The sequence below is a fragment of the Oppia nitens genome, unplaced genomic scaffold (genome assembly GCF_028296485.1).
Source record: "Oppia nitens isolate AA-2021 unplaced genomic scaffold, nextdenovo-longstitch-racon4-pilon3 scaffold3_pilon_pilon_pilon, whole genome shotgun sequence".
Lineage (NCBI taxonomy): Eukaryota > Metazoa > Arthropoda > Arachnida > Sarcoptiformes > Oppiidae > Oppia > Oppia nitens.
In genome coordinates, this window is record NW_026533221.1 from 3,390,320 (window position 1) to 3,409,677 (window position 19,358).

A 19,358-nucleotide genomic window follows, 5' to 3' on the forward strand; every position below is an offset into this window, starting at 1 on the left:
TTATATTTTATATAAATCACAGTCTAAAAAAATTTTACATTTTACTGAAAAACTTATACATTAATAAAATCATCATTATTTAGGAACAATAGTTATTTCAAAATATATGTATATAAGTTATATAACATTTAATAATATCACTGTTAAAAAGTATTCTTATTTTCATTTTATTTTATTTTTCGTTTAAACTAGAATTTGATTTTTAAAACATTATATAACTAACGATGTATCATAAAAATATTTTAACCAATTTAGGCGAAATAATGTAAAACTAAGTAATAAATGAATTTTTAAACAAATTTGTAATCTCTCATTAAATTATTTTGCAATATGTTTTGATTGTATAAATAATTAATTTGATATACACTTAGCATTTAACTTATAATAACACACGTGGTTTGCATTTACATGAGTATCGCATTAAAAATTAATCAAATGTGATCTGCAATTCAATTGATTTAAGTATGAAATATGAATTATAATTAAAATATTTTTTTTTGCATCTATGATTATTGCGTTAACAAAATAACATTATATAACATTTGTTAATTAAATATAATATTTTTTAAAAATTGTTTTACATAATACTTGTCTAAATTATATGTTTCATTAAGCATATAGTTTTTAGTTTACTTAAGGCAATAGTATAGTATTTATTAAAATTAATAAAAGTGATAATAATTATTAATTGATTGATTGGATAATTACTGTACTACAGGGGCGGTGAGCCGTCGACTTCTGTGATTGACAATAAAAGTGGTGTCAATAAGCACAACATTGTAGGATCGGATACACCAAAGTCAAGCAAAAACATTAAACGAGTGTCGAGTCTACGGTTAGCCAACGGAAAGCTGAGCTATACGTGTGTTCCTAAAGACGAGGAAACACCGAAAAAATTAAACAAAGAAACAATTGATATTAAGATCGACATAACTGACCAAAAGTCGACTCAGGAAAAGAGTCAAATAACAGAACCACTTCTGCGACAATCAACTGTAGATAACGACAGTTCCGATTATGTCGACGATTATATAAGACCAGAGATGAACTATAAGGACGGAACGGCCTGCAAATCGCCTCCAGTGGTCCTCATTAAGGATACCAGTGGTATGACATGGAATGGAGACAAAGATGACATCAGTCTCTATGGAACGCCTAAAGAGGAGATGATTCCCGGCCTCTCTGAGGCAAAGGTGCCGTCATTCATGAGAAGTCAAATCGAGGCTCTCTTTCAACCCTCGGGTCTATAATTTTGTTAACTAACTAATTACTAACTAATCATTTCATTGCATTTTCATTATTATTTTGTTATTTTTATATTATTGATAATGTAGTCACAAAACACTGTAGTCAATAATTCAACTAAATTAACTAAACTATATATACTATATGTTGTTTTTATAGATAACAAACTGGCAATGAAATTGTTTGGTAGCAAAAAAGCACTAATGAATGAAAGGTTACGACAAAAAGAGTCGGGTCTCTTAATAATACACCCGTGCAGTACATTTAGGTATGACTGACCTATTTTTTAGATAATTTAAATATTAAATGCACATTTATATATTATTTATCCTACATATATATATATTAATGAAAATTGATTTATATATATAAATACTATTATAATAAAATATTAATAATATAATAGAAAAATAATTAAGGTAAATTACTTACTTTACAATCTCTCTTTTTCTTTTTTAATTATACTAACATACAATTTATATAATGTTATAAAATAATTGATTGAATTTTATTGTACGTAAATATCAATAGCACAATGTCTCTTTTAAAACAATACCTAACTTTATATATATAGTATACATATTATAGTATAAATTATATTGTTTAGTATTTTATAATTACAAAATAATAGGGAGAGTTTATAATTAATTGATTACATTTTATATAATCACAATACTTGATTGTGTTTATAAATTATAAAATTTATAATTTTTACTAGTTTTTAAAATTTCTATTTTTTTTATTTACAAATGAAAACTAGATTTTATTGGGATTTATGTATGTTATTACTATTGGTGGCCAATCTAATTGTATTACCGGTGGCCATATCTTTCTTCAATGATGACCTGTCCACGCGTTGGATTGCATTTAACTGTCTTTCCGATACTATTTTCTTATTAGATATTGCAGTCAATTTCCGGACAGGTAATGTCTAATCTTTAGTATTATTTTACATCAAAAAAATTATATTTACATTAAGTTTTTCTTAATAAGTCAATTCCTACTCCATTCGCAGGTATAATGAATCCCGATTTACCAGAACAGGTCATATTAGACCCTAAGCTAATAGCCAGGACTTACATGAGATCCTGGTTTTTCTTGGACTTAATTAGTTCAATACCATTGGACTATATATTTCTAATCTTTAATCAGGATTTTGGAGAAAATTTTCAGATATTACACGCGGGAAGAGCTCTAAGAATATTAAGGTTCGCAAAAATGTTAAGTTTATTACGATTATTGAGATTATCAAGACTTGTCAGATATGTTAGTCAATGGGAAGAAGTTTACGTAAGTTTTTAAAAATATTAGTTTTTTTGTATTTTTTTAGTATATAATTCATATAATTATGTAATATATATATATAATATAATATAAAATTTAGTCTGATATGAAAATATTTGTTATTATGATACTGATTATGATATTTACTTACTAATAATTAGTGATAATTTTTAGTTTAAAAATGTATGTTATATTTTTAATTTAATATTAGAATATATAAATTTATGTGAGTATACAGTAATATGACATTTATATATATATATATGAAAATATTTTTACATACGTTTTTGTCAATATTTGACAATTTTGGCAAATTTTTTTGCAAACACTAAACAAGATAAATACTAATAAAAATTGAAAACACTTAAAATGTTATATTCAATAGACTTACGTCATATACTGTATACAGTATATAACATTATATAATAAAAACTAAACTATTGCCATCCCGTTCCCCGAGTGATATGTGCTATAAAATTAACATTTTAATAGTATATAGTTTAAAGTTGTTTTTTTTGGCAAAATTCTAGAGAGATTTAGATATAAAAAATAAGTTTACAATTACTTGACGAGTATATAACCACTCATTTTATTTAGTCATCTCATATAATCCAACTCTTTATATATCAATATATAAAAATTTATATATATTTATAGTTGTCATTCATTTCATGTCCGCTTTGAGGAGTTTTTTCAAATAAAATAGAAAAGAAAAATTTGACAAAACATATATTGAATATTTAATATTAAAAAAAATGTCAATTTTATTTAAAAAAAAGAATCCATTCATTTAAATATGTTATATAAAATACTGTATAAAATTTATATTTTACTAAATACAAGTATTTTTCAATCGTTTTCTTTTATATATATATATACTGTTTAATATTTTATAACAATTTTTTGTGAAAATTTTATTTCTTTATGTGTTAGCGCTAACAAAACAAATTTGTCAGTTATTAAACTTTTTTTTGTTGAATAATTTTTAGACAATTCTTAAATATATAATTTTAAAAATAAAATGTTATATCTAAATTTATAATGTTATAATGATGGCGTCAAAATTATTATGTTTTTATCTTTTTAATAGCATAATTTAGTGTTTAATTCGTATTTATTAAATATTAATTTTGTGTTACAATCATAAAAAAAATAATATTAACAAAAACATATTTTTATTTGAAAACTAACATAATAATAGTCTTATAAACTGTGAAATACCTAAAATAAATAATTTAAATTTATAACTCACAATGTTTTACGATATATAAAGTGCACAATTTTTTTTAATGATATTATTGTTAAATTTCTCATTATTATAATAGCAATATTTTTTTATTATATTATATAATTATTATAAAATAAAAATTTCACCAAATAATTTTTTATTTGCATTTATGATGAAATTATTAATTAAATAATTAATATACTTTATATATATATATATTAAAAATGCATGTTTTTTGTCTAATGAATGACCCACTTGTATATATAATATTTCCCTAAATATACTGTACTGTATATATATATATATAACACTTGATAATTATCTATCCTTTAGTTTGGTGTTAACCATTTGCTTTATGCCTAATAAATGTTTAACAAAAAGTTATTTGATGTATAAATGTATTATATTATTATTATTATTATTATAAATTATACTATTAAATCCTCTTTTCAAATGTAATCCCAAATTCAAATGAATTGTCACCAAAATAATGATATGTATTGTACATTATGTATGTATCACTAGATCTTTGTGTGTATATTCTGTAAATAATGTTTTATGATTTTTTTGTGGTAAGTAATGTTGATTATGTGTCAATACTGGTGTCCATTTGCGTATTGTGTCAATCCTGCAGACAATATCTATTTATCAATTTTTTTCATTTATTTTTTTTATAAGTTATACCGTATATCCAAATATATGTGTTGCATGACTTCAAAATATTCGTGACTTAAACTGTTTTTGTCTATCATATGACTGTTAAAATATTGACTTTTTTGAAAAGATTAAATTTACTTTATTTTTTTATTTATGTATTATTGTTTATTTAATGATTAACTAAAATTATATATTTACTTTTATATTTACGTATTGTTCTAAATTTAAAAATTATGATTTTCCTTATATTGTTATTAATAATTTTAAAAATATCAAGAGATATTAATGTTATAAACTATTAAAAAAATATATTTTTAAAAAATATTATTTATTAAAAACTATAATAGATTTTTTAATGATATACTCGATTTAATTTAATATGCAAATTCTTATATTACATTTTAATAATCAATCGATTATTTTATTAAAATAGATTTAAAAAATTGATTGCTTTCTAAAAAATGATTTATACTGTATATCATAAAAAAATGATAAATTATATGATAAGTGAGTTAAGATAAAGTATATAAGTTATAGATAGGGAGAGAGAGAGAGAATTTATATATATATATATATAATAAGTAATATGTTGTGCAATGCAAATGACAAATAGACGACACAATATGCTATTATGACACCCGTATAATCACAATCAATCAATCAATAAAACTATCAACAAATATAATAAAATGAGGAAATAATGATATTTTTTTATAATAATAATAACAATAGTGTGATAATAATTATGAATTATATATCAAATAATTGGCTTTTTTGATTAGTTTGATTAGTAGTTTGCTCTTTAAATAACAAAAAAAAGACCAAAACAATTGTGTTGTCTTCTCTCTCTCCCAACAAAACAGATGCACAGTTTGGCCACATTTTCGGATAAGAGAGGATTTATTGGGTTTTTAACTCGCATTCCGGGGGCTAAAAAGGTATTCACAATTCATATATATATTATGTTAAGACATTTTTTTTAAACAATGGCTTTACAATTTCGTTATCAATTGCACTAATAATATTGTAATATTATTTATATATAATATTTCAAATAATCAAATTATTATGTAATATTATTAAAATAATAAGTTTTATTTATTCATTTTTTATATGATATTTTAATTAATTTGCTAATACAATAGTTTAAAACATAATTAGCTTTATTAATAATTTTTGTACCTAAAATAGTGTACTATTGATTATGAAGCATTAAACTATTATTAAATAATAAATATAATTTAATATTTATTAAATATAATGTTTTTAAGAATTATGACTTTTTGTGTGAAATAAATTTGATTTTTATAAAATTATTTTGTGAAATAAATCCTATTAAAATGATATTATATTATATTATATTATTATTACTATAACATATCAATACACTAGTGTTTGAATAACTAGAATAATATACTGTTTACATTATCTAAATATATGAATTAACTTTTTAATATATAAAAATGTTATAAATAATGATATTTTTACGGTATTTTAAAAAATAAAATACTGTATTCAAACCATATATAAATTTATATTATTAATAATACTATTACTTTAATAATAAATTACAAAAATATGACTAGTTTATATATAGTATAATTGTTGTCACTGAATTTTGATACTTAATTTATTATTTTATAAAATATACAATTTTCTATTATATTAATCATTTTTAAAAGCATATTATATAATTTATAATATAAACATTTATTATAATTTATGCTATATTATAAAATATATTATATTAAAATATTAATAAAAAAAATATTACATACAATTATATACAAACTTTATGATGTTTAATGAAATCATTGATAAGAAATAAACATTGATATTAAATGTATGATATATATGTATGTTTGTGTTTATGTGTGATTTTATATTACTATTTAGAAAATGTTATTTTGATGTAAATTATACTATTATTGATTATCACAATACAATGATAACATTATATAATACATAAAGATTTTATTAATTTAATTTATACAGGAATTACAGTAATAGTTTTATTTATATTTATAATATATGGGTTGTATGTATGTATGTATGTATGTATGTATGTATGTATGTATGTATGTATGTGTGTGTGTGTGTGTGTGTGTGTGTGTGTGTGTGTGTGTGTGTGTGTGTGTGTAGTCTACTCGACAAAAATATAAATAACTAAATCAATTCTCATACTCTTTACAATTTATATTGGTAATATATTTGGTAATATATATTAGCCAAATGTTTTTTTGTATAGTACAATAATATGCATTGGTTACACAATAGTTATTTTTGTACAATGTTTATGTTAATCATAATAAATGATCCTGGTATTACTAACAGTTTTTGAAAGATCTTTTTTGCTTTTTAGTAAAAACCATTATCTTTATATATATACAGTATATATATATATATATAGAAATCCCATTTTATTTGAGTCATCACAGAACTGATTGATCCGATAAAAGGCAAAAACTTGAAGTTTTAAAATAGCTTTTTAATGTCGATATTATGTCAACACTTTTTCCGATAGTATTTGTACTCTCTATTAGATATACTGTATATTATCTATTTGTTTGAAAAGTCAAAACCTATTGAAATATATTGACTATTATTTAAGTTGTGTATCCATTTACAGGACATTATTCACTACTTTTTTTTATTAAATCATATTTTTTTGTCTTATTATTATTTGTTTAATAAAATATCAAATTTTAAACTATTTGAACGATTTGTGCATATTATTCACAATATGTGCACAATTTTTATTCTATTTTGTCTCTATCTTTAAATGTTGAATTTGCAATATTACGGATAAAATATTTATTTATGTATATAATTTTATTTGACAATTATTTTAGCAAATTATAGTCTGAAAAATTCATTTTGAAAAAATATTACAAACAGTTGTAACACAAAATATTGTATAACACAATAGGGTTTTTCTTTTACAGTATTGTATTATTCAATATTGATATTTGAATGAAATATGTATTTTTGAAAATCATATAAAACTTGAGAGAGAAACTATAACTCTATTCAAACTATTATTTGTTTTTTCCAGATTTATAGTAATATATTAAAAGATGTGTAACTTATTCATGAAAATTCAGTTATATTTTGTTGTGTGTATATGTGTTTGTATGAAATGCTTTTTATTTATATATTAGAGACCAACCGATCGATTGGCTGTTTTTGTTTGCACTCGTTTTGCATTATTTTTTTTTGTTTATCTCATACTTATAATACTTAGCTTTTTCTATTGTGTTTAGTATTCACGTGAAAAAAATTATCTCAAAAAATAGATATTTGATTTATAACTAAAGCTCTTGTTTTTATTATTATTATTATTTGGTTTTAGCATTTTTTTCTCTTATGGTTAAGTCACCGACTAAGAGGACTTATAAACCAATATTTCATGTTTTCCTATTTAAATCTTTTTTATTATTATCTGAGATAAGTTTTTTTTGGTTAAATTTAATAACAATATATTAGTATTTAATACTCAGTATTTACTTTTTTTAATTAATTTAATATAATTTTTTTATACAACAAACAAATAATAAAATTTACTTTTTTCCAATGATTTAAACTGGAAAAAATTGAATTGAATTGAAAAAATTTATATTGTTTATATGATAAAAAAATTGAAAATTTCGATAAAATCAAATTACAATTACATTATACATCACTGTCTACCACATCGTCAATAGCCTTAAGTCGATTGACATTAAATTATTATAACTGACAACAAATAGAGAAAAGTTTTGCTAAAGGGATGACTCAATGAAAGTATAAAAATTGATTTTTCTTTTGTAACCGGAAATGATAGACAATCTTAAGTCATAAACTTTAACTTTTTTTAAGGGGATTAATCATGTATTATAAGTTATAGAAATATATATCAAATTGTTTTATTGTATTTAATTTATATGCATAAATTAGTTATACTTTTAAATTTACTAAATAAACTAAAAATAAGTATAAAATTATTTCAGTAACATTGTTATAGATTATTTATATTTATTTTACAACAACAACAAAAATCTTAATATTTAATTCTAATTAAATTTTAATATTATTGAGATATTAAATTTACAAATAGTTATCTATACTGTATAAACGCTAACACAACTGACAAACTTAAAAAACAAAACATAAATTTAATCACAAAAATAGGTCGTCCGATGAGATTTATATGTCATTTGGGATTTAGTTACTGCACTAATATCTATATTGACTTTAGTTTGTTTTAAATTTTTAGTTTTTCAAATTTATTAAAATTACACGAATTATTAAATATGTTGTTGTTATTTGCTAATGATTTTCATAATTAATATATTAAAAATAATATTTCAATATTTTTGTTTTCTCTAAACTTTTTTAACTGCAAATATTAAATTTTACATATTATTAGAATAAAATGAATGTTTATTTTTAAAAGCTTTCAACATATATTATGACAATATGCTTACAATAAATTATTATATTATAATGAATATTTTTAATGTTTATTAAACAATTCATGTATATATATAGCGGTATATATACCTTACAACATAGATATAAAATCGTGTGTATGTTTATGTGTATGTATGTATGTATCTATCTATCTATCTATCTATCTGTGTGTGTGTGTGTGTTTGGTTTTGTTTAAAATATATTATTTGTATAATTAGATTATACTTGATATATTTAATTCAAAACATGATGATTTTAATTTATCAAAAATATTTAAAAATTATTTACTTTAAAAATTGTTTCCATAATTTTATTTATTGTTTTATAAATTATTTCAACAGTTCCTAAATATGGCAAACGTTTTTATGAAAATTTTTAATTTGATTTGTATGATGTTATTGATTGGACATTGGAGTGGTTGTCTTCAATTTTTAGTACCGATGCTCCAGGGATTTCCTGCCAACTCCTGGGTAGCCATTAATGAACTTCAAGTAAGTTGTTACATAATTCACATATAAATTACATTTTTGTCTTTAAAAAAATAATATCAAAATTAATATTTAATGAAAAATTGATTTTTATATATAAATTTATATATCATATATAAGTCCATTTTCCAGATTATACAATTTAAATATGAATATAAACAATAAATTATAGAATTTTATTTTTTATTTTAAGTAACGATTCATTAATTTCCAAAACCTTTACTCTATTTGCATATCTATGGCTTATATTTACAGTTTCACTAAAAAAAATAAGTCAAACTTTTTTTATCTGACTATAAAAATACTCACAGATATAGAATATTCTGTTTGAATATATATTTTTTGATCTATAAATATTCTGGACATGAAATATGTTAATATTATTCTTAAATTATATTTCATAAGTGAAATAAAATCTTTTTGGTAAAAACCCGGTTAAGTATTTAGTTGTTAAGCAATTCACAAATGTATAAAATGTTTTGTTGGGCTTATCTAAGGACACAATTGCTTTCAATCTTTATCTCTCATGTAATAAGACATTCAAGACTAGTGCCTGAATATAAATTATCATAAATAAACATAAATATAAAATATAGTACATTATATGTAATCATAAATTGACTTAACTTTTGTTTTTTGCTACAAATAAATTATATAGCATTATGATATTAAGTCATTATGTAAATCCTTTTTAATACTAGATCTTAACAATATTTATTGTTTTACTTTTCTAATAATTTAGTTTAATAAATAATTTACACTTCAATTGTTAATTTAATTATTTACGAGTTAGTGACAACAACATTAAAATAATAATTTTAATAATCTCAATAAATGTAGAAAATTCATTATTTATTAAAACAGTCATTTAATAACAAATGTTTAGTTGTGTTTTTTAATGATAAATTAATACATTTAAATTCTGTATACATAATAAATATTTATAAAGATTTTTTGAAACTAGTAATTATATTATATACTGAATAATCTAATTTGTTTCTCTATATATGTAACTACTACTTAAGTAAAATACATATGTATAATTTTAAATACTAAACTAAAATTTTTATTTTTTACGTTTTTATATTCTTACGCTCATAATATAAAAATTAAAATAACTTTTTTTGTATGAATTATATAAATAAATTTAAACTGAAATCATAAAATAAATTTAGTTATAATTGTAAAAAAGCATAATTTTAAAGCTATTGACGAGTAATACATCCGTTTTAGTTTATAGTTAAATTATATATTATTTAATAATAGTTATTAACATTATAATTTATAAGTATATTTATTTTAGTATAATTTAGAATTAAATTCAATAAGTAATGCAACATTTATTTAGTTTTTTTTAAATCTAGCATTTTATTTAATTTTACATTTATTTAATTTATTTTAATTTAACAGTAATATTATATATAAGAAAAGTATTATAAAAATATTATAGTTATAAAAGTTATAAAAGTATATAATACATGTATAATAATAATTATAGAACATAATATTATAAAATAAAAAATGTTACTAAAATTATTTTAAAATTACAAATAATAAAACAATAAAACTTAATTTGCTTTATGATAGTTTTTTTTAAAGTTTAAGACACTATCTTATGATAGCCTTATGTTAGAGATTAGGCATAAATAGTGTCATTCAATGCGTTTTTGCTATCATATGGACTACTATTTTCGATGAATTGGCAATAGATTTGAGTAAATGACTTGAAAGAAAAAAATTGATTTTTTATAAATAATTTTAACAAATGATCTAAAACTCAACGAATCGTATATAACTTTACTATTATTTATCGATACACTTGTGTTTTATACAGTATATAAATATATAACAAATCAAAATAATTATTTTTCTACTTTAAGTAAAGTAATACAGTATATTATTTATACTGTAACCTCTCATAATAGATACAAACACTAAACCATTGGGTTTTGTGTTTGTGTGTGTGTGTGTGTGTGTGTGTGTGTGTGTGTGTGTGTCTAGAAAATCGACAACACATCTAAAAAATAATAGACAATAGAGTGTGTATAAGCTTTTTATATAATATTTTGTATATATATATAAAATTTTCGATAAATTTTTTTTGTGTGTCGGCTTTTGTATTGTTTTGTGGTTTACATCAATATTTCTAATCTTTTTGTAAGAAAAATCTATTTTTTTTGATTCATAGTCTTTTACTAAACAATATATTATTAAAATGTTTTTTTTATTTTGCTATATTTTATTTGGAATTGTGTACTGAATTTCTATTAAGCGCTTAATATTTTATTACTTCAAATACAAATATTTGTTTCAACAAATATTTCTCAATATATCAATAAAATTTTTTATATACTTTTTAACTGTAATTAAATCATACTTATAGTATATGAAACCTATTTTAAAATAATAAATTATGTATTTTATCTCAAAATAATATTTTTCATGATATTTTATTAAAAATTATTATTATTATAAATAAAATTAATAAATAAAATACTTTAATATAGAAATTCTTTAGTTATTGATTTATTTATTTGATTTTAAATTGAAAACTATCAACAATTGACACAATTATTGTTTATATCTATTGTATTTGAAAAACAGGAGTCTGAATGGTTTGAACAGTATTCGTGGTCACTGTTTAAAGCCATGTCACACATGCTATGCATAGGTTACGGCCGTTTCCCTCCTCAAAGTCTCACCGATATGTGGCTAACGCTTCTCAGTATGATCTCTGGTGCCACATGTTATGCACTATTTTTAGGTCACACCACTAATCTCATACAATCTCTTGACTCATCGAGACGTCAATATAGAGAAAAAGTATATATATTTATACACTTAATCCCATATTTTGATACATATTCCCCACAAAAAAAAAACAGAAATCCTTTTGAATTACATTCAATCCTTCGTTTTTTGTTTTTTTGATTATTTTTATAAATTTTTTTACTCTTAACTTTAACTTTAATATTAATTATTTGTTGTTTTTTTTGAAAAACTTTAAAATCACAGCTAAAACAAGTTGAAGAGTATATGGCCTACCGAAAGCTGCCTCGCGACCTACGGGTGCGTATTGGCGACTATTTTGAGCACCGATATCAGGGAAAGTTCTTCAACGAAGACACTATTCTGGACGAGCTTTCAGAACGACTACGAGAAGTACTAAACAAAAATTATATCACAAATCATTATATCTGAACATTAAAAAAAATGAATTGTAATAATAATTGATTGATTGAAAAATTATATTTTCATTTACAACCGATTTATAGGATGTGATTAATTACAATTGTCGAGCATTAGTAGCTTCGGTGCCCTTTTTTGCCAACGCGGACACCGATTTTGTCAATTCAATTGTCACTCGTTTGAAATATGAGGTCTTCCAGCCGGGAGACATCATCATCAAAGAGGGAACCATTGGCAACAAAATGTTTTTCATACAGGAAGGCATTGTTGACATTGTGATGATTAATGGAGATGTGGCCACCAGTTTGTCCGACGGCTCCTATTTTGGAGGTATTTTATTATCATTTTTCTATTTTTTATATATTCCGAGTTTATTATCTGTTTTTTCAAATATTTATTGACTTAACAATAAAAAAAATAACAATTTATTTGTTTTATTAAATATATATTATGTTTATATTAATAAATATGAGATTTTGTTTTTAAAAAAACATAAATTCTTATAATAATAATAATAAAATATATTATACTGTAGTGTTGTTGAGAGAAAAATAGGAAACAAAAAAATATTAGAAAATTCGATATAATATTTTCAATTCTATAGATCTAGAAAAATGTATTATATATATGATATATAAATAGTGACAAAAAGTAAACTTCATAACTATATAGACTAAACATAACACTAGTCTCTGTCAATATTATATTTATAACAATAGGATATCAAGCTTTCCGATAAAGATTAATAAATTTATTATTATTTTAGATTTATATTATTTGATAAACAAATAGTGCACATTTTAATTAATTTATTTTATATAATATAATTTATAATAAATGATGTTTATTTGGTTAAATAATAACTTAATAAAATTAAAGTTATATTATATAATATACCCCATTGGCTATTGTTAAAAATCTTATATCTAGTGAAGCAAACTAATGTAACATCACTTTAAGTGTTCATTCAATGTTTAAATATGTAGTTATCATTAACTATACACCTTTAAGACAAACTGATAGTATAAAAAAAATAACTAAACATAACGTATACCTATATTTTATTTTGATATAATTTAGAGATATGTTTGCTGACAAACGCCCGACGGGTTGCCAGTGTTAGGGCCGAAACGTATTGCAATTTATTTTCACTATCAGTTGAACACTTCAATGCTGTACTGGATATGTATCCATTGATGAGACGAACAATGGAGTCGATAGCAGCCGAAAGACTTAACAAAATTGGCAAAAATCCTAGTATTGTCTGTCCTGAGAGAGACCTTCAATGTGATCTGAGGGCTGTCAGTGAACTGTTGACCCTTTCTGCTCAAAGTCCCAGTGAAGACAGCGAAAGTGAGATCAGTATATTCCGGTCGCGACAGTTGCAAGAGATTGGTCTCAAAAGACCCAAATCTGAGTCTTGTTTTTCGCGATTTACTAACAATGGCACCGAATTAAATGTTTTAAGAGTCGATCCATCGCTGCAGAGGTCGGAAACATTCTTTCAATCGGTTGCCGCCGGACTCGCGGCCGCACACGAAGCCAGTCATACGACACACCAATAGGTTTTTTGTTAGTTAGCTATAAATTAAATTAAATTCAAGACCGAAATTAAGTAAATTCAATTTGAAGAAAAAAAAACATTTTTTAAAAATATATTTATTAATTTTCAAATATCCTAATATTAGATTTTATAAATCAAACTAAAAAGATATATACTGTATATATCAACATTCAGTTCCTCAATTAAATTTAGGATTTTTGTTATTTGTTAAGTTATAACATGTTTTTTGTAGATAATAATAATCATTTAATTTTCATTAATAGACATAAAATAATTCATTTAAATGCATCAAATTATTTATTTATTTTATTTCATTAAAATTCATTACATTGAGATAAATAATATTTTAAAAATCCTAAATTTAATCAAAAAAAATTATTAATAAATAAAAATTTATGCATAAAATGTCAATCAAATGAAATGCACAAAACGTTTGTTAACATTATTTTCTATTAAATTATTATTTATAATATATTAGTATCACATAAATTAGTGACTTAAATGCAATAAAATAATTAATTTGTAAATTTTAATATTATATAAATGTTATAAATTATAATACTGTATAATAATAATGAAATATTTTTGTTGTAGTGTTTTGATGAAAATTAATTTAAAGCACTAATTTATAATTATAATAAATGTTATGCAAAATAAATTTTATTATTAATGTAAAGTTGACTATATAATTTAACATAATAATTGGATATTGTAGTTAATTAACTTTAACATGTTAGATTAATTAAAGTATTTTTTAACTAAAAAAATATACTAGCTTATTTGGAGGCAATTCATGAACAGTCTTCAAAATAAATTTTCAAATAAACTGGGTAAGATTTAATTATTTAAAAAATCTAATACAGTAACAAAAAATATTTTATTGAAAATACATTTGATTTAAAATTAATTTTAATTTTCCAAATTAGTATCCATGAAATTTAACAGTTAGATAATAATTGTGTTAAAAATAAAACACTTACCGTAATAAATAAATTTCAATATACTGTATAATATATAAACCAATTACGGATGCTTAATTATAAATTTATAATTTCAAATATTGTTTATTTTTTTAAGCAAAATTAAACATTTTTTATATTTAATTAAATGTACATTTTGTGTTTATATATATATATAGTAAACATTTTTTAATAATAGATAAAATTTATAACATATAGTAATTAAAAATAAATTAATAAAATGATAAAATGTTATATAATAATGCATTTTAAGAGTAACATGATATTAAATAATATATAAATTATAATACAATTAGTGTTAAGATTAACACAAAATAAAATAAAATACATAATTAAAGTGATGTCTTCTTTTGGCACGACTTTATAAAAGCCATTCCATGAACTCTGCCGTGAATTTTAAGTTTCGACGAATCGGCAAATTTTTGCGAACAAACCGGACAAATGGTATCGTTTGAGTCCTGACTGTCCAATATCTGTGATAGTCTTTCCTCTCCCACTTCTTTGGGCAGTTGAGGTTCAGTGGTTGAGATGATTGGGACAGTAATCTCTACGTAAGTCTTATGAATATAGCTCTCGACGTCATGAATTCGGTGCTCAAGAATCAGATGACGTTTCAGATTTTGAACAAATGGAAAGTATAGATCACATTCATTACATTTCAATGATTTGTCATTGATTTCGCTTTTATGATCATCACTACTACTGTTCTGAACAATATTGTCGTTGTCGTCGCTATTAATTAATAATTTGTTTCGTTTGGCCGGAGACTCACTGGACTCGATTGACTTCTTCCTCTTATCGATGTTACCATTATTTACAGACTTCTGATCTTTATTATTATTATCGACAGAATGGCAGTGTTTGTCATCAAAATTTACATCTATTTTATAATCCGTTGATATCTTTTGGATCAAATGATTCAAATAATTTTTGCGATCACTTTCTGTCTTACAATTGCTGTGATTATTGTTAAAATGAGATCTCAACTCATTTTTAGTTACCAATGTTTGGTCACATTCTGGACATTTAAATACAAAATAAGCGAAATCGGAAATCTTTTTGCGGTGACCCGTCAGATGATCCGAATAAGTATTTACGGACTTAACTTCTTGTCCACAAACGGGACATTTATACCATACAATAGATTTTGAATCAATACATTCACCACTAGTTGATTGGTGCTCTTTGAGATCAATATCGGTGGCCAATTGGGACAAACATTTGGAGCACTGATAACGTGATTTCGTGTGAACCGATTTGATGTGTTGTGTAATAGTGGTCAGTGAAGACAATTTGTCCGAACAGAACATACATTTAAAGACAAATCGACGGCTTAAATGAAAACAATTTACAGTAATATGAATCATGAGATCAATTGCAGTCATTTCATTCAATTTGGTGCAACACTCGGGACAAACTCTGTTTGTTTCATCCGTTTTCTGATGAAGATTGTTATGCAAACTTAGACCACAATTCGTGGCACATATTGTCGGACATAGTTTACACTGAGTTAACGGCAAAATCAGTTGTCTGTCAGCTAAGTGTTGCTCACGAGTCGAAAAACTATTGAAACTGTGATTACAATGAATGCATTTCAACTCCGAATTACTCGACTTTTTGATGATATATTTCTTGGACATCAATTCGTTTGACAACTGATTTTGTGAATTATTCTGACCATCATTTCTGACCGATTTATTATTATTATTAGTGTGACTATTGTTGTCATCAATTGATGACTTTCTTACTTGATTTACCACTTTCTTGACATAAAAGACACTACTATTGACAAACGATTCATAAGGCCTTCTTTGAGTCAATTGATTATCAATATTCTTGTCATTAATTATATTATTATTATTATTATTATTATTGTTTATCTGTGTATTATCTGAATTACTATTATTTGTTGAACTCAATGGTGTCGACAAATAAGTTAAATCAATGGGTTTTACAACCACTTCATTTGCAACAACCCGTTGGATGTGATCACTGGTCTCTTTATGTGACTTCAAGTGTTGCAAAAGAGTGCATCTGTTGAAGAATACCTGTTTTGTGTGGCATTTGTCGCACATATATGTTATGAAAACGGATCGGCGCTCCAAATGATTGGCAAGACTTGACTCGTGAACGAACTCATCCATACAACCGATGCACTCGTATTTCTTGATCTCCTTCAGCGGCCAATCGTTGAACAATAAACTCAACTCAACTTTCAATGGTTTTGCAGAAACGTTAAGCCACTGATTAGGGCTTGAATTGTGATCTCTGGGCTCTTCGGCGCTATAACTCGAGTGACAACTATTCATATCCTCATAATCTCTTGAGAGAACAGTTTTATTATTAGGGATTATCTCATCTATGGTTTCTTGTAATGTGTTTATAATAAGAGAAAAAAAACTAAATAAATAACCACTTCTTCTGTGAATTTTTGTGTTTTGTTTTTTTCAGTCGCGATATTTCAAACTTGATATCAATTTTTTAAATAGGGTTTAGTTTAGTCATTGAATTTTAAGTCATCGGTGGTAACAAAGCTGTGACCCATTTGGTGGCCATTCAACAGAAAGTGTGAACTCAAGAGTCAATTCATTATTTGAATGACTACTCAAAGACTGTATCCATAGTTAAGACAAGAAGTTATTCATTCAATGAATGAATCAATGAATGAATGAATGAATGAATAAATGTTTCACTCATTCATTCATTCAATAAATTGAACATAAATTACGTCACGAACTGACGCGTTGATTACGTCAGAGTTTGTTTCAATTGAATTTGCAAACAGAGTATTTGCAATCAATGAAATACAATCTAATATTTGGTACTTTTTATTAGTACTGAATAACTTTACGATTGTAATTGCATTTGTAATATAGAAATAGACTAAATAATCTGTAAATAAAATAAATGTTTAGTTAACACAGTTATTGATTAATCAATGGAATAATAAACTGTCAAATGAGTGATGTTTTCAATGTTTAACGTAATAAACATAACAACGATTGCATTGACTAAACATTTTGACACATATTTGTGATCTAATAATATATAATATAATTATTATTTTATTTTATTTTTAATACACTTTTATTATGACTTTGTTTTTATTAATTATTAATTAATAAATCAATTGAAATGTGTTTTCAATGTTGAGAAGCAAACGACTAAATGAAACACATGTTTGACTTTCGTAATCATCAATCATATCATTAGTTTAAGACAACAATAAAATTATTGCATTTTTAATATAATTTATTTAATCAAAAGTCGAGATAAATGATTGAAATCGTCGTATATTTCGATGAAAAGTGTTTACAATAAGACGTTTCGGTCACAAAATGACTACAAATCGGTTAAATACGAGAGACTTAGCGATCCGACGGCCATCACTGCCAACGATGACGAGGACCAGACATTTGAGCTCAAGAATCGACAACGAGTTTCACCGAAACGATCGCAAACTGAGGCCGAGTCGCTGGTTGAGTACATCCCATATTGGGTCCAATCGGGTGATACATTGCGTGCCATTGCCTTACGCTACGGCTGTTCCGTGTCTCAGATCAAGCAAATCAATCATATTATGTCTGACCACGAGTTCTACGGACTCCGCACTGTACGGCTTCCGGTCAAGAAGTACGGCATACTTAGCGATGTTTTAGTCCATCAAATTCATAGCCAACTGACGACAGCTGATCCTAACGACAGTAGCAAACACTTGGACGACGATCACATGTCTTCATCATCTGATGGCAACAGTTCATCGTTGACCGTCAATATCGGTATATCACAGCATTTGGGCCCAAACAACGGCACTAAACTTGAAAATAAATTCTTGTCACATATGGATGAAGATCTCAAAAGAATTAGAGAATCGACACAAACAGTGATCGAGAGCTCAGACATCACTAATTTGGAGCAATCATTAGCTGTCGATGAAAATGTAATTCAATTTATCGGCCAAAAGAAATCGCAAAGAAGTGCCTTTAGTTGTGATGAATCAGATTATGGCATCAATTGGTGTAATCTATTGCTATTGGCATTTGTCGTATGCTTTTTATTGCCAGTTATTTATGTTATATATCATAGTGAAACTCATAGTGAAATTAATAATCATAACAATACTTTAGATAATTATTATCATCACATTCATAGTCATCACTAAGACTTTTTACAAGAGTTTTATTATAGATATATATATATGTTATATACAATATATTTTTATTACAAATATTTTATCAATAGATTTGAAAAATAAATTTATCAACTGTTAC

At 23.8% G+C, this 19,358-nt stretch overlaps 3 protein-coding genes across 3 annotated transcripts; 2 read left to right on the plus strand and 1 right to left on the minus strand.

The window, feature by feature from the left end:
* The first annotated feature begins 406 nt into the window (after positions 1–406).
* LOC128958630 (potassium/sodium hyperpolarization-activated cyclic nucleotide-gated channel 2-like) lies at positions 407–14,143 on the plus strand. The gene is made up of 11 exons (XM_054304520.1): positions 407–462; positions 719–1,242; positions 1,405–1,513; positions 2,006–2,169; positions 2,261–2,535; positions 5,278–5,352; positions 9,208–9,357; positions 11,959–12,177; positions 12,370–12,516; positions 12,630–12,873; positions 13,624–14,143. Exons 2-11 carry the CDS (start codon positions 1,044–1,046, stop codon positions 14,106–14,108), a joined length of 2,067 nt encoding a protein of 688 aa, XP_054160495.1. The 5' UTR covers positions 407–462; positions 719–1,043; the 3' UTR covers positions 14,109–14,143.
* Positions 14,144–15,419: 1,276 nt separating this feature from the next.
* On the minus strand, positions 15,420–17,396 carry LOC128957812 (zinc finger protein 532-like). The gene is made up of 2 exons (XM_054303626.1): positions 17,043–17,396; positions 15,420–16,922 (listed from the first exon to the last, which is right to left on the minus strand). The coding sequence occupies exons 1-2, from the start codon at positions 17,394–17,396 to the stop codon at positions 15,420–15,422; spliced, it is 1,857 nt and encodes a 618-aa protein (XP_054159601.1).
* Positions 17,397–18,238: 842 nt separating this feature from the next.
* LOC128957813 (lysM and putative peptidoglycan-binding domain-containing protein 3-like) lies at positions 18,239–19,249 on the plus strand. Its single transcript, XM_054303627.1, has one exon. It carries the CDS (start codon positions 18,389–18,391, stop codon positions 19,247–19,249), a length of 861 nt encoding a protein of 286 aa, XP_054159602.1. The 5' UTR covers positions 18,239–18,388.
* Positions 19,250–19,358: the final 109 nt, after the last annotated feature.

Coding starts and splice junctions, on each gene's coding strand:
- LOC128958630 (XM_054304520.1), top strand. CDS start 1,044: ATGAACTATAAGGACGGAACGGCCTGCAAATCGCCTCCAGTGGTCCTC. Junction 2,170..2,260: donor TGCAGTCAATTTCCGGACAG/GTAATGTCTAAT, acceptor CTCCATTCGCAG/GTATAATGAATCCCGATTTA. Junction 12,517..12,629: donor TTTCAGAACGACTACGAGAA/GTACTAAACAAA, acceptor ACCGATTTATAG/GATGTGATTAATTACAATTG.
- LOC128957812 (XM_054303626.1), bottom strand. CDS start 17,396: ATGAATAGTTGTCACTCGAGTTATAGCGCCGAAGAGCCCAGAGATCAC. Junction 16,923..17,042: donor TTGTTGCAAATGAAGTGGTT/GTAAAACCCATT, acceptor ATTAATGACAAG/AATATTGATAATCAATTGAC.
- LOC128957813 (XM_054303627.1), top strand. CDS start 18,389: ATGAAAAGTGTTTACAATAAGACGTTTCGGTCACAAAATGACTACAAA.